At 37.3% G+C, this 17,038-nt stretch overlaps 1 protein-coding gene across 6 annotated transcripts in view; it reads right to left on the bottom strand.

Annotated features, from left to right (window-relative positions):
- TBC1D4 (TBC1 domain family member 4) overlaps positions 1–17,038 on the bottom strand; it is a 198,055-nt gene that overhangs the window by 37,109 nt on the left and 143,908 nt on the right. For 3 of the 6 annotated variants that reach the window (XM_055244042.2, XM_055244039.2, XM_055244041.2), the window contains exons 8-11: positions 14,218–14,337; positions 5,056–5,130; positions 3,504–3,730; positions 1,548–1,712 (exon numbers count right to left, since the gene is read on the bottom strand). In XM_055244042.2, coding sequence (XP_055100017.1) covers positions 1,548–1,712; positions 3,504–3,730; positions 5,056–5,130; positions 14,218–14,337 — 587 coding nt within the window. The remainder of the gene's footprint in view (positions 1–1,547; positions 1,713–3,503; positions 3,731–5,055; positions 5,131–14,217; positions 14,338–17,038) is intronic. The other 3 variants (XM_055244043.2, XM_063618764.1, XM_063618763.1) reach the window with 2 other exon arrangements.

The following is a 17,038-nucleotide window of genomic DNA, read 5'->3' as shown; positions in this document are numbered from 1 at the left end:
GAAGGAAACTGGGATTCTCCATATGCTCACTTTAACCAACATAACAATAAGAAAATGCAAATAGGTTTGGTTGAAAGTGTTGTATTCTTATTAGTAGGCAGTATTATAGAGATACGGCAAACTGATATCTTTATGTATATTCTTGGTTCTCTAAATTCGTTTCATATTCTATATATCTTATACTAGTTTTGTGGCTATTTCCTTTGAAATTTCTTCCATAAGGTCGTCCCTGAAAGCACTCTAAAGTAAATTCTTCATATACTTTCTTCACTGTAAATCAAATTCACTGTTTGAACATGACTTTGTACTAATTCAGAGGAAAGTTCAGGATGAAAATTATATTAATCCAGTATCAGTTATCTTTCTTAAAGTGAAAAAAAGGCACACATGCACAAAAGATCCTCAGGAATAATTCAAGGATTAGTCTAATTTAACTAGTGAGTGAGTGCTACCTAGTCATATGTTAACTTTTAGCATGTACTATGTCTAACAGAAATAGGCCAAAAGAATATCCAAGAAGATGTTAATGGCACACAGGCTAGTGGATAACATGTATTCCTCTCCTGACTACAAGAATTGCCAATTATCAAACAACAAGAAACAACCCAAATATCCATCAGCAAGAGAGTGGATAAAATGTAATGTATGAAATGGAATACTATACAGCAATAAAAGTGAATAAGTCAAGCTATACACAAAAACAAGAATGAATCTCACAAACATCTATGTCACCAACAAATTTAGAAAGGTTCCCAAGTAAGCCCACTACTTTCTAGAGGCTGCAGCACCCCACTAAGAATTTGAATGATCAATATTATTGCATGTATAATTTTAACTTTTTTTAAAAAAAAGCAATTCTCCAAAAATCACTACATCTAATTTTGTGTTACTAAAAGAACAAGAATAAAATTTAACAGGCTATACATTTTCCATACTCGGGATAAAAACAAAACAAAATAGAATGTTCACAAGATTCAAGAGGTCCTTCACAGATCCCTCATGCTATCTAAGAGTTTCTATCTTGTAACCATTGTGCGATTTATATTGAGATCTGGAAAAGTCTGTCATTGAAAAATCAAAGAAATGCCTAGGAAATATTCTATATACTTAAAAATAAAGACATTATTGTATCTGTCAGTTTAGCACAGTTGTGTCAATCAGTGGCTTTTGGATTCCGTTAAATATGTCTAGAAAGGCCAAGGAAAAAAAAAGGCAAGATCAGGGAAGGTTCACTTAGTATATGTTAGCATCAGTTGTGCTAACAATACAAAGCTTAGACTCTGGAGTTTGAGAAAAAGAAACACACAATACAACAAGCATAATTCAAAAAGATATCACATCATCAAAAAGCTTTGAAACTATTGGTTGAAAAAGTTTTCTTAATAAAATTAATTGGGATTGAAACCAATATATTAGAAACAGATTAGAACAAGCACAACACAAGGATGCATAAATGTCACTCCAAAATTAATCAACCACTTTTTAGTAACATATCAGTATATCACTGCAGAAAATTTTGCTTTGCAAACAGAGGACACTGATCTCACCTGATTTCATTTTCATACTGTGGGGACAGTCTACCTGAATTCTGGTAAAAGCTTTTCAGGAAAGAGGGGGCAGTGAAGGAAGGGGCAGAGAAGGAAGTGTGAAGACTTGGAAGACTGGAGGAAGAATTACTCTCCTTGTACATGCGTCGAACTGACGAAAGAGTGCTGAGTACAGAAAATACAGCAAATTTGTCTTAATTTATATTTTGGCAAAATCTTCATTCACTATGAAAAAGCATATAAACAGGTTCTTGCTATTAATTTAATCTTTCCTTTCAAGGCTCAGGGCTGGATCTTACATGAAAAAAAAAAAGAAGCATGCAGTTCTCTATTTAGATAACTATGACCTAATTTCATTCCTTCACAATTTGAATTCCTTATCTATACAGTATGTCTGAGCATCTGTGTTTGTCTCTAAAAATTTCTTAACAACTTGAGGACAAAAAGTATTTGTTTTCACATGCAAAAGACACTTCAAGGGAAAAAAGTAGGAAAGCACAAATAATTACAGGAAACAAGTTCCAGAAGGAAAGACTGATTATCACTAGTTCAAAGACTTTGACTATTTTAAAGATATAAACCCTTCTAAATATTTAAGAACAACATGTTTGGTTGTTGGAAGTTATCATAATGCCTTTGGCTTAACAAACATTAATGTCCGTGTTCTTTCCTGAAGACAGTGGAATTGTGCCACTATGGTTTAATCGAAAGCCCAAAATCTAGAAGATTCTTTGCACAGCAAGCTTTCACAATGACACAGAGAGCATCTTTTTATAGTGATAGAAATTGTTTGAACTTATACCTTATAAAATGTGGAAAACAGAGGGAAGGATCGAGATATTTATAGTCTAAAATGATTGATATCTTTAATTATTGAAAATAATTTTTCCTGGAAAAAAAAGAGGTCTATTGCCTTAAGTAAATATATATGAAGTGATGACTTAACTATCTTGATATACATATGACTACTTAATATCCTTTACATACATAGCAAAAAAATCTGAGAATAATGAATTCTGTTAACTTTATTTTTGTATCATAAAATATCTCATTTTTAAATTTTGAATCATTCAGAAAACAACAATGAAAATAAAACTGTATCCTTAAAAGAAATGCTGGCAAATTTTGTAACACATGATATAAAAATTAGCCTTCTCTTTTTACATCAAGTTGTGTTCTTTTTCTCTCCAACGAGCATCTTTACTTAACCCTATTTTCTGTAACAAATTCATAGGTAAAGAAGAGAAACAAAATGAGTTCTAAGATATAAATTTGATCTGTGTTACACAGGAAGAAGAATATCATTCCAAGTTTATCCTCTTTACTGTTTCTCACCAAATATCAAACAACTTTTTGTTAAATTATGTTTTAAATACTGTGTAAGATCTTTTCTAAGTGGACACTGCCTGTCAATTATGGTATATATACTCTTCTTTATAGATATCACCTTATTCTAGATATAATTTATAACAATTTTCGTATTTAGCTTTAATTTATTATGTAACAAAATATAGCCAAATATTATCTCATGTATGAAAGTAACTTAGGTGACTTTTAAAGCCCTGGTATTTTATTGTAAGCTAACAGGAAGTTCTGCTGCTATGTTATTTTCAAATCTGCTGACTTTGTTTCTCTAGAATCATCATCAAGACACTGAGTAACGTGTTATCAGCAGGTTTTCAGAAAAAACAATTGCATGGTTATCTTGTTTTTCTCTATTTTTCTGAAAGGAAAAAAAAAAAGAGTTTCCACCCAAACGAATTCACTCTTCTTTTTGGGTATGTCTTAACCTTGCCTGTTCCGCCTAGTAAATGAGGTAACTTAATTTGTTTTTATGGTGTTTCTCAAAACTAAAAGTTGGCTACAGCATAAATTCACGATCCACCTTGACTCCAGAGTAATCAAAACTGTGTGCCTTGAGAATCTAGGTCTCATTCTGGAGAGGGTCAGACTCACCTGCACTGTTCGCTGGAACTCTGCCTCAGCAGAGGAGAACGCACACCCTGAGCCCTCCCATCCTGCAAATTCAGCTTTCTCTTTGTGCTTGAAGGTGGGTGGCTGAACGTGTGTGCCCGTCTTCGAAACTGCGGGGAGTCAGAATCCTCTTCGGGAAACGTTTGCCAAGCTGAGGACAGTGGGGATGCTGGCGGTGTCCCTGGTGGAGAATCCCCTGGTGAGTAGTCCTGAAACACAAGCAGAAGGGAGCTCTTTATTTCCCACGTGGGTCATGGCAGACCTGCCAAAACACAGAGCTTGAAAGTGACAGTGTGCCTCATCTTCCTCCTGAGTCATGACAAAACTGGTTTTTCTCCCCCTTTTACTCAATTGATGCCTTAGGCTAATCAGTATCACTACAACCCATTATCTTCTGATAAGCAGCTGTAATCAGTATCACCACAACCCACTTATCTTTGGATAAGCAGCTGTAAGACAGCATCCGTAAAGACGGGCCAGAAAGTGAGAGGGGTGACAAAAAAGTGAAAGCTATTCTCTCCCCTGACACTTTGCGATGAAATGCTAGAGCTACTGTACTTCTCTCACTGTTGCCAGAGAGATGAAAAAAAGATCATGACCAAAAGAGGGTGGAGTCTGTGTTTCCGTATCTCCTGGCTTCCGTGACATATCAACTGTATGCTTCCTGTACTGCCAAAACAGTATTACAATGCCTAAGTGTCCAAGTCTCATGGCAAAGCCTTCCGGAAAATAAAGTCTGTTAAGTATCTTCCCTCACCGTGGATGTTTCTATTCAATTACATGTTCCCTGAGGTAAATTTCTTTTAAAACACATGAAAAACAGGAAATGAATGAAAACCGAGCTATGCTGGAATGCATCTCATATTGCATGGGTAGAAATCATAAATCTTTCAGTTTAGACAGGTATGCTGTTAAAACTTTCCAGAACAGGCACCACTGTAGAAATGTTTAGCTTGATAAACATGGGTTAGCGATAATAGACTCATAGCTGGACTAAGTCCCCACTTCCATCAACAGAAAGTTTAACAGAAATATTTTAATATATTTCCATTTTAAAAAATAGGCTGCATGTGCCTCAGGTGACATACTGCACGGCATAGGAAACGGGAAACCCAACCTACTGAGAGTTGTCAATGAGATAAAGAAGATTCCAGTGTTGCAGCTAAAATGATTTTAAAAAAATGAGGGGGGAAAATATCATGGGAAGGGAACAAATAAAATCACTGTACAAGTATATAATTAGTAACATATGGCTCATTTTTTATAAGGCATTGGATCAATAGTTGCTCAAATACTGTTGTCCAAAGCATACTATCTCCAAACAATAAAAAGCCTAACAGAGCACAGTTAGCCTGTAAGGGAATAAGGAGCTACATGCTAATGCCTAGAATCTTATTGAAAATAATAAAGTCTCAAATATTTATTTTTTAAAAAGCTATAAAGCATTCATAATAAAAAATGGAACATGCATATTACCACATTGGTGCTGACTTTGTTAAGTTGCAATTAGTATAAACAAGCTCTAGTTAGATACCTTCTCTGAAGCAAGACTGTTGGACCGTTCAAAACTGTCCACACTTCCAAGCCGACCTCTCATTCTGTTAGCTCCCTGAGTGAAAAGAATAAAATTAAGTGCTTCGTGTGATTTAAAATTTTACTTCAAAACTATAAAAGGTAGTTGCAGGTGGTCTCTTAATGTTAGCATTAAATTGATCCTTTTGTGGTTCACTTAAATTTGTTGGCTTTATTAATAGTCATTACAGCACGGTAAAAAGAACTATTCCTGATCTATTTCCATTATTTCTAAATCAGCCCTTAGATAACTAGATACTCAGACCAAGCTTTTTGAAGTTAGTTTGGTTACAAGATTACACATTATTCATCCATAAGTTCAGTGAGGGCCCCATTAACTCTGTCTCAGATTCAAATACGGAAGATATAGCAAAACAAACCAAAAAAGCTATGCAGAAAATGACTTAATACATACAACCTAGATCAAAACATCATAATTCATGTTATAGGATTATAATAAACATCAGTTAAAAACCACATGGAAAAGAAAACTACATTCTAAAATTTATAGGTTTTTCATCATTCATTATTCCATAATGCCCAACTATTTGAAGAAATCATTTAATTCTGGAAGACTAGATGTCAGTCTGCTTCAATATTGGTGAACTGGTTATCGACTTTTTTTCACATAGTCCTTTGGTGTGGATTTGATAAATGATCTCAGAAAGAGATCTAAGAGATCACCTAAGATCTAAGAGACCTAAGAACCTAAGAGATCATTCTGTCTGTTCCCCCCTCACTTTAAATAGGAAGAAACTGAGGCCAACTATAGAAGGAAAGAGGATACAAGTCAGGTTGGGAACCTCATCATCTACAAGGTCTTAAAAGACAAAACACAGACTGAGCAGTTCCATACAACTCTAGAGCATGTGGCGAAGTTCTAAAAAAGAATGTGTGGAAACACCAGTCAGATCCATGTGACAGTGACCCTGTGAAATTTTTTAACAATGCATAACATTTGCATAGTACTTTCCAGGCTTCCACTCTGTCTGCAAACATTCTTAGGTTTATTTGGGGGTCGAGGGTAAGACGGGGTTGCATTTCATTTTAATTTTTAATCAAAGTAATACCAGCACAAAGTTTCAAAAGTGAAACTGTGCTATCAAGTTTATAATGAAAAGTGGTAGTCATCAACCTGCTCTCTTGCACTCTGAATCCCACTCCCCAAAAGCAAACCTTGAAATTATTTATATTGATATTTCTGGTACTCAGCTTATCCTACTGTTCCTTAAGCTTTCCATTTTAGAAACTATTTATTGACTTCCTAACTCTGGAAGATGAAATTTAATATTCTTACTTCATTATATACCCAGTTCCACCACACACACACACCTTTCTTCCCCTCTTCCTTCAATATAGTTACATCATGAATTTTGGTTAAATCAGTACTTTGTTCTTAGATTATTAGTACTGTAAGTATTGTTTGCAGCTGAGCTACATATTTTACTATGATTATGTCTGATTACACCTCATATATTGTATATTTTGTTTTTCATGGAGTTAGTGACTACTTGAGCAAACACGAATATATTACAAAACTCTCCTACAGTTCACAACATGGTCAAACATCACCACATAAACCATCAATTACTCTCCCCTCCCCTCTCCTCTCCTCTCTTCTCTCCTCTCTCTCTTTCTCTCTTTCTCTCTCTCCTTTCTTTTTTTTTTTTTAAGCTACCATTATGGAGACCTCTGTGTTTCTGCCCCAATCTAGACGTGTTACAATGTAGGCTTGCTCTACAAAGCTTCCCAGGATCCTTTTCCTTCACTATCAACCTAAAAATTTCCTTTGATCCTCTCCTCTGTTAGAATTCTGCTTCCTTGGTCCCATGTCTTCTCCTTTTTCAGTTGAATTCCTCATTTGGGTGAGGCACATTCTCCAGGTGCTTTCTGAGAAAGAGAGAGTGGGAACTAAATTTTTTAAAACATGTACATATCCATAAATGTCATCAGTCTATGCTTGTATTTCACTAATAGCTTGGCTGGATATCATATATTGTAGTAGTTAGAAATTTTGCTTCCAAATATCTTAGCATTGTTCAAATGTCCTTTGGTTCAGAAGTCTAAAGCCATTGTGATTCTAGAGCCTGTGTGTCTGACCTGCTGTTTCTCTTTGGAACAGAATCTAAGTTTGCCCTTTGGCATTGTGAAATTTCACAACGACGTGCCTTAGCATGACTTTTACACAGTCACTCTGTTGTGCACTTTCTGAGTTCACTAAATCTGGAAACTCATGCTCTTTAGCTCTGAGAAATTTTTTAAATTATTTCTTTAAAAATTTCCTTGCATGCCTTTTTTTCTTACTGGAACTCCTACTGTTTGGTTCTGGACTGATCCTTTAACTTTTTACCTTGTTCTCCTATTTTCCATTTCTTTGAATTTTGCTCCATTTTCTGAAAGGCTTTTTTCAACTCCAGTTTCCTAGCCTTCTCTTGAATTTTTCTTTTTACATCTACTATCAGAAAGTTTAAACAGTTCTTTCTTCTTTTCAGATGACTATGTTTTATTTATGACATCCTCTCTTGTTTCGTAAAGCAATATTTATTCTTATCTGCATATATTACAGCTTTATCTCCAATGGCTTACTATATAATAACTAAAACAATAATAAAATTAATAGCTGCACCTAATATTGTTGAATGCTTATCATGTGCCATATACTACGTTAAGCATTTTACACTGCATTAGCTCACTTAATCCTCATACCAATTGTGAGGTAAGTATGGTTATTTAGCCCGTCTTCACAGATACAGAGACTGAAGTTCTGATAGAGTACATTGCCCAAGTTTACACAGCTAGTTAAAAGAAAGGGCAGCAATTTCGACACAGGAAGCACAATTTTAAAGTGAAGCTCCTGAGCTGTTACTACTACATCCCTAAACTAAATCTCTGTGAAAAAGAGAATTACAAATAAAGCTAATTGGCCTATACAGGTTACATGGAATTTTGTAAATGTCCTAGAACCTCATCAAATTCTTTTCAGTTCTTCAGTTCTATGTTATAATTGGCATCCTTCCAATAATAAAAACTCTATTTGTGGCTAACAAATTATAGGGTTAGTGTGTGTAGCCAGGATGAAAATATAGTAAAGATGAGATTGTTTTCTGTTATTTCTAGTGCTACTTACATGCCCACCTGCCTGGTTACCTCAGACAGGTTATTTGGTCATAACAGACAAAGTAGTCAGATCGGTATCAAACCATTCCTATTATTAGAAAAACAACTGAAATCTCCTATTTTACTCATAGTGATGTTTCACCCACATAAGCTTTTTTTTGTGCACAAAGAAAAACAAAGTTACTTTAAAATTATACTCTACCACTTCACACATTTCAACAAGTAAAGACAATGGCTATTACTCTGAAGAACGTAGAAAATGAGTACTATTTCCAAAATAACTTGCACTTTATATTAGTAAATATTGGCTTGGCACGGTGGCTCATGCCTGTAATCCTAGCACTTTAGGAAGCTGAGATGGGAGGATTGCTTGACCCCAGGAGTTTGAGATCAGCCTGGGCAACACGGTAAGACCCTGTTTGTACAAAAAAATAAAAATAAAATTAGCCAGACGTGGTGGTATGTGCCCGTGGTCCTAGCTACTTGGGAGGCTGAGGCGGGAAGATTGTTTGAGCCCAGGAGTTCGAGGCTGCAGTGAGCCATGATCACACCACTGCAGTCCAGCCTGGGTGACAGGGCAAGACTCTATCTCAAAAAAATAAAATAAAATTTATATTAGTAAATATTTCTGTTTTGGAAAACAACTGAAAAAAAAAAAAGCAACAGATAGCCATTACATGATTCTGATTTTCACCTTTGAACAGACAGCTTTTTCTGTTTTACTACGTCGTGATTTGCTAATTCATGTGTCAGGCCCTTTCCCTTGGACTCGCTTTTTAGTGGTTGATGAGCTGAGCTTCTTGGCATTTAAAAAATGGATCCTATCTCATAAACAACTATAGTTAGCTAAATAAAATATTTTGACGTTTAAAAATGGCAGCAATTATGAGCTAAACTCCGAAACTGGAGTGTGAATTTTCTACTATACAACTCAGCAGGAAAAAAAAAGACAAGTTTTAGAAGTACACAAAACCCCTTTTGCTATGTAACCTTTAACACAACATGGGGAGCTGCCAACCTGCCCAAAAAGTGTATTCTGTTGCACACGGTACAAGCAAGACCTTGTTAGTTCTCAAAATTTATGTCATTTGGCATCACTCTGGGAAACAAAAGCTACAGTATCCACCTTGATCAAAACAGATTGGCTGTGCCCTTGCTGAAAATGTCATTACAGCAATTGAAGGCATGCAAAAAAGACTTCAAAGTTGGCACTGCAAGTATTATGCAGGATGCCAAGGTACTAAATGGAGATAAAGTAACACCCTAAATACCCTTTGCCATTTTGTAAATGACAGAGGTTTTGAGCTTACCACTGAATATACCACCTCCTATCTATGATGTGATATTTCCCTAACATACTAACATTTAATCCTCACAATTACTATGTGAGGCAAGTGGGTATTAATATGTCCATTTCACGAATGGGAAAACCATGGCTTAGAAAAGGCAAATAATTCATCCAAGATCATAAATATAAAATCGGCCGGGGCCAGGGATTGCATTCAGGTACCCTGACACCTACTTAAATGGTCTTTTCTGCTAAAATTTTCACTAAACACTGTGTTCAATTCAGGTAGCTGATGCTGTTTCTGATGCTGGTGCTTTAAGAATTACACGTGCCTTAAGTAAGCGTAATTGTATCAGCCTCACCTGGAGGGCTTGTTGAAACCCAAATTACTGGACCCCACCCCCAGAGTTTCTGATTAAGTAGGTCTGGGGTAAGGACCAGGATTTTACTAATTTATAAATTTTGAAGGAAAAAGGCATATTTTATGAAATTTGCGTTGGCATACTTCTGACAAATCTCCTAGATGCTCTTTTCTGAGATTCAGTTTTCCACTGATAAAATAATGGCATTCACAATTGATCATGCTTGCTGCAGGGCTTCTGTTAAAGTTAGAAGGATCTCTATCATTAAGAGAAATAACTAGAAAAGTATTTTGAGCCATAACAAAGAAACGAAACTAGGAACACCGGATATCAGAAGTTACTGTGTCCTAATGCTCTGTTGCACAAGCATGGAAAAAATCAAAATGTATCCAACTATTTAACTAAACATATTCTTATAATGCTAGTAAGGTTAAACAGGTGGAAATAATGTTTTTAAAAACAATACGCATTTGCAAATAGAGTTCAATGGTTAATTCAAAGTTCCTCTCAAAGTCTAAGAATTTTTATCACTCATTTGCCTCTTTAAAGGCACTGAGAGATCACTAAGGAAGACACTTACACACTGAAGGTGAAATTTTTCTTTGTGTATTAACATAAAGGCCAAGAGACTTTAAAAAGTCATCAAGGGTTCATTTTGAAACTTTGTTCATAAGAGTTAAAACACCTACCAGCCAACCAGTCTTACTACTTGGTTTTCGCAGGCAGTGTGCAGGGTGCAGAAAAGAGCCCTTATTGATGATCGTACAATGGCAGTACTTCTGATCCATTAATAACCTGAGCTATTTATTAACACACGAAAACAGCAAGAAGAAACAATAAATTTAAAAAAACACCCTGGGTGGGCTTTGTGAGGTATGTGTGATAAGCAGGTTTAAAACGATCACTTTGTTTCTCTTTTTTCATTTTGAAGCCATCTCAAATGCAGAGGCAAGTTATAACTATAGTACAAAATTTTTTTTCCCCACAACCATTTTCACGTAAGTTGCCAATATAAAGCTCCACCACCCTGAAATACTTTACTGTGTATTTTGTATAAAAAAGGACATTCTCCAATACAACTAAAATACAACTTTCAAAACCAGGATACTGATACTGATACGGTAATACTATTGAATCTTCAGACTTCACTCCAATTGCATTGGTTGTCCCAATAATGGCTTTTAGGGCAAAAGGATCCGATTCACAATCTCCCATTCCACTTAGTTTTTGTGTTTCTTTAGGGTCCTTCAGTCTGGAGTTATTCCTCAACCTGTTTTTGACTTTCTTGAAGATAACAGGCTTGTTATTTTGTAGACTCCACCTCAATTTGGGTTTGTTGACATTTCCCCTTGATTAGATTCAGGCACTGCCTACTTGACAGGAATACCACAGAAGCAGTTCTGTTTCTTTATATCAGGTGACACAGGGCTGCAATTTGTCCCACTGCTGATGATGTTCAATTTGATCACTTGGTGGTGCCTGCCAGCCTTCTCCATTGTAAAGTTATTTTCCCATTAGTAATTAATAAATATTAATTACATACAGCAAATATCTTCTTTATGATCAAACTTTCAATATATTCATTTATTTTTGATATCAGAAATAGTTGCCTATTTTATGCAACAGGTTAGATTATCTGTTGCTATCATTTATGTCAATGCTCATATTGTCTCAGTGGGAGAGCCCTTTCAAGGTTTTTATGTCTTTATGACACATCACCATTTTTCTTCAAATATTTTCCTACTATCTAGAACACCAAGATGTTCTGGGCTCATCTTATACTTTTCCTGCAGTACTGAAATTAGCCATGTTTCTCAGAATCTTGGTTCTGTCTAGTAGGAACATATACATATATACTTATGTTTATATTTACATTTTTATTTACATATATTTCTATATGATTGTATATATATGTCTATATTTACATGTATATAAAAATCATGATTTTATATTGATACCTCCAAGTTTTATTTTTGTAATTTTTTTATTTCCATAGGTTATTGGGGAACAGGTGGTTTTTTTGTCTGTTTGTATTTTTAGACAGGGTCTCACTCTGTCTCCCAGGCTGGAGTGCAGTGGCATGATCTCAGCTCACTGCAACCCCTGCCTCCTGGGTTCAAGTGATTCTCGTGCCTCAGCCTCCTGACTAGCTGGGATTATAGGCACGCAACACCATGCCCGGCTCATTTTTTTGTATTTTTAGTAGAGACGGGGTTTTATCATGTTGGCCAGGCGGGAACAGGTGTTATTTGGTTACATGAGTAAATTCTGTAGTGTGATACTTCCAAGTTGAATCCAACACAGGGTTCATTCTAATTTCTACCCTTTTCATATTAGTAATTTCTTCCTCCCTGGATCCCACTATCCTTAAGACATTTACTTACTTCATCAGTCCCTGTGTGTATATAACCCATCTCCACAATGGCCACTGCACAGACACTGTCCTCATCCCACCCAGGCTGCGCCACTCCATGCTGGGGCTGCCACAACACATTCACATCCTCAGCCTGCTGAGGCACCCATCCCTGTGAATGCTCGCTCCCCTCCACTGTGGCTCTGACACCTGCACTGGGCCTTCCCTCTGCCAGTATGCTGCCTCCTACAACCTCCCAAACCAGGTTCCCCTTCTCTGCAGATTCCCTCCTCACTGCAAGAGGCTCCCACACCCTGCATCGGGCCATCCCCACATTCCACACCCCATATGGACAGTCTCCCTGCTCTGAGCCACAGTGGGTCACCCATGCCACAGCCCAGAACACCCACATAGCTTGACCTCAACTAATAGCTCTAAGGCAGAATCGTTCAGGAAGAGGAAAATGAAGGGGAACCATTTTGCTTATTTTAAAATGGAATGTATACACTTACTAAATGAAATATATAAATTTCCATTAACTTATACTTTTTTCAGCACTTCCTCTAAGTTCCTAAGAATCGGTGATATGGTTTGGATCTGTGTCCCTGCCCAAATCTCATGTCAGATTGTAATTTCCAGTGTTGGAGGTCGGCCTGGTGGGAGGTGACTGGATCACAGGGATGTTCTTAGGAATGGTTTAGCATCATCTCCTTGGTGCTGTTCTCATGATAGTGAGTTTTCATGAGATCTGGTTGTTTAAAAGTATGCAGCACCTCCTCATTCTCTCTCTCGTTCCTGCTCCCATCATGTGAGATGTCTCACTCCCCCTTTGCCTTCCGCCATGATTGTAAGCTTCCTGAGGCCTCTCCAGAAGCAGAAGCTGCTATGCTTCCTGTATAACCTGCAGAACCAGGAGTCAATGAAACCTCTTTTCTTTACAAATTACCCAGTTTCAGGTATTTCTTTATAGCAATGCGAAAATGAAATAATACAATGGGCAAAAGAAGAATTTCTTTATAACTTTCTATGGGAAATGATTTTTAAAGTTCTTATAGTATTGAGCATCAATATTCTATTTCCCCTTTTCTATACATATATATTTCTCCTACTAAATCTCTATTGCTCAAATTCAAATAAAGGCCCCAGAATAAATCTCGATCTGAGAAGGAAACTTATTTTGAAAGATCATTTTGGACCAGACACGGTGGCTCACGCCTGTAATCCCAGCACTTTGGGAGGCCGAGGTGTGTAGATCACAAGGTCAAGAGATCGAGACCATCCTGGCCCACATGGTGAAACCCTGTCTCTACAAAAAATACAAAAATTAGCCGGGCGTGGTGGTGCGCACCTGTAGTCCCAGCTACTCAGGAGGCTGAGGCAGAAGAATCACTTAAACCCGAGAGACAGAGATTGCAGTGAGCTGAGATCACACCACTGCACTCCAGCATGGTGACAGAGCAAGACTCTGTCTCAAAGAAAAAAAAAAGAAAGATCATTTTGAGCTGGGCGTGGATGGTGGCTCACACCTGTAATGCCAGCACTTTGGGAGGCCAAGGCAGGTGGATCACTTGAGGTCAGGAGTTTGAGAACAGCCTGACCAACATGGTGAAAACCCGTCTCTACTAAAAATACAAAAATTAGCCAGACATGGTGGTGTACACCTGTAATCTCTGCTACTCGAGAGTCTGAGGCAGGAAATCTCCGCTACTCAAGAGGCTGAGGCAGGAGAATCGCTTGAACGCAGGAGGCAGAGGTTGCAGTGAGCTGAGATCTCACCACTGCACTCCAATCTGGGTGACAAGAGTGAAACTCCATCTCAAAAAAACAAAAAAAAAAAAAAAAAAGAAAAAAAGATCATTTTGTTAACTAATTTTTAAAAGTTATCTTAGGTTCTTTTGTTTTTGTTTTTGTTTTTTAAGGAAATCTGTGAGCCTGTTGAGAATGAAGCTAAACTGTTAGAAAACACAGATATGCACACTTGAAAGACCATTGGTGCAATCTTACCCTTGAGAAGATATTTTCCAGGGAGCTAGTTAAGGATCTCTTAGCTTTATTTTTCAGAATGTCAAGTTTGAACCTTCCACTGCTTGTTGCATTTTCTGGGATTGTACTATTTGAAATAGTCTAAAAAAAGAAAAACAGATACATTTTAGTTTGGAAATATTCAAGGTTAAATGAAACTTTAATTATAGGCTTAAGACTAAGCTATTAAAAAACACAAGAATTCTTCAGCAGCTCTATTAGTAAGTAATAATTAGGTCTCACACTGTGAACACAATGATTATAAGGAAAGGTTTAATTTTTCATATTGTATGTAATAAAAAGACAGATGTAAAATATTTCCTTCATGCCTTTCCTTTCCATGAATACACTCCTACTGCATTTAGCAAAAATTATATTTGAGATGTCAATTTTTACTGCTGCTACTCTGATTAACATCTATAACCACCCCTTTCCAAGATGGATATTTTATATCCAAATTACCAAGGAAAACACAGAACACAAGTTCCAAAGAACAAAGCATTTTCCAAACAAAACTGGATTCTGGTAATGCCTCTGTTATAATTCCATTTTCATTTGTGAGTGGGTCATTTATGTCTTAGATCATGAGTATAGAACCAAACTGGGTGAGAATCTATGATGTGTCCACTATATTAGGTTCTCTATGTATTTTATCCATTGAAGTAAGCAGCTACTGTGTATATCACACGGTCCTTAGTAGCAAATAACTTTCAAGCGAGAAACCTTATGATTTGCTTGGGGAGGGAACAGCAACACAAAGCACGTGTAAGTATCAAATACGAAAGCACAAAGATTGGCTGTGGGTCTAAACAGGAAGAAAAGAATACACACGATTCAGACAGGCAGGAAGAAAGGGATGAAGACTTCCCCAGAACTGGGGATAGTTGTTGGCAAAATCCTAAAGGGTGGATTGCTTAAGGGAGAGAAAATCAGTGCATGTATTTAGTTAAAATATTACTTGCCATTACTTTTAATGGCAAAAACTGCAATTACTTCTGCACCTGCCTAATAGAAGGGAGCAGCAGAAGGTAACACGAGGAAGTCAGGCTGAAAAGTAAAACCTTGAATGTTCTTAAGTGCCAGATGAATGGGAAGATTAGTAATCCGAATTTATAAGCTGAGGGAAATCCCTGTGAATGTAATGTTTTAGGGACAGTTATCAAAAAGAAGTGTTCAAAAACACATCTAAAAGACAGGAATATCAGACTGAAACACCAAACTGAACTCGAGGCTTCCGCACAGTCTATGTAGGAGGAAATATGGGCCCACACTAGCACCAGCTCCATCAAATCAGTTAAGAAGTTACAGGCCGGGCACGGTGGCTCAAGCCTGTAATCCCAGCACTTTGGGAGGCCGAGGCGGGCGGATCACGAGGTCAGGAGATCGAGACCATCCTGGCTAACACGGTGAAACCCCATCTCTACTAAAAATACAAAAAATTAGCCGGGCGTGTTGGCGGGCGCCTGTAGTCCCAGCTACTCGGGAGGCTGAGGCAGGAGAATGGCGTGAACCCGGGAGGCGGAGCTTGCAGTGAGCCGAGATCGCGCCACTGCACTCCAGCCTGGGCGACAGAGCGAGACTCCATCTCAGAAAAAAAAAAAAAAAAAAGAAGTTACAGATGCAAGAAAGGCCCCACCAAGAAAGGAAAGGAGAGGAGAAAAAACATTGGGTATAGATGTGGGCTGGACGGGGCTCAGGGTGTGTATAAAGCACTGGGATCACTCATTATTCTAAGGCTTCCAGATAAACAAATGTGACAAAAATAGAAAAACTGTATGGGCACTTAGCAAATATCTGACACATAGTAACTGCTCAGTAAACATCAGTTGAATAAATGGAAGGAAATGAAGGGAAGGAGAGCATAATGGAGGCAGAAACAGCTGTGAGCAAGAAAACATTAAAGTATTGTTAAAATCTCCTCCTATATGATCATTTCTTTGTGATTTCTCCATCACAAAGAAATGCACATCTCGTGTACATCCTCCTTTAACTTCAGGTCCACAGCAAAGCTCATGTCTTCCATATTTATACTTAAATTCCTCTACAGGCACCAAACATTTCAACTTCTATACTCATTACCTCAAATTCCTCTATGGGCACCAAATCCATTTTTCTAATTGAATCTCAAACATATTTCCAAATTGAACTCTTATTTTTTATTCTCATCCCCTGCCCCACTCTTGTCTGCTTTCTGTATTTCCTGGCTCTATTTCATCAAATTTCCCCACACGGGAAACGCTGACGTTGTTCACAGCAACTCCCTCTCCCTTCCTTTACAGATTCTTCCAGTCTGTCACTAAGTCCTAATGATTATGCCACCTAAATAGCTCTTCATTCAGTTTATTCCTCACTTCTCTAGGGCTCTAGCTTAGCTAACTCTCTGAGTCAAATAAATGCTTCAAGACAGAATTATTCAAGCTATTTATGTACCAATGCTACCTCTAACTTGTGCATACATCATTATGCCAATCATATCATATTTTAATGTATTTGGTTTCATGTTGGTTTCTCCCCCTAAACAGTTAGATGGCAGGAAAGGGTCTCCATTATTCATCACTGTTTCCTAGTACACAGTCTGTACTCGATAAAGATTTGTGCAATAATTAAATCACTTATCACATATTCCATTAAAACATTCTCCCAACTGCAGAATATGACTTAGTTCTAACCCCCTCACCCAGCAACCTCCCCAACAAATAAATCTACCATCAGAAGAACAGCAGAATTTTCTCTTTGTGGTGCAAATCTGATCTTCTCACTCCCTTACTTGAAATCCTTCCATGACAAAGTCAGGCATGCCAGT

This window comes from Symphalangus syndactylus, chromosome 15 (assembly GCF_028878055.3).
Source record: "Symphalangus syndactylus isolate Jambi chromosome 15, NHGRI_mSymSyn1-v2.1_pri, whole genome shotgun sequence".
Classification (NCBI taxonomy): Eukaryota; Metazoa; Chordata; class Mammalia; order Primates; family Hylobatidae; genus Symphalangus; species Symphalangus syndactylus.
Note: the sequence above shows the minus strand (reverse complement) of the source record. Positions and strands in the feature narration are given on the sequence as shown.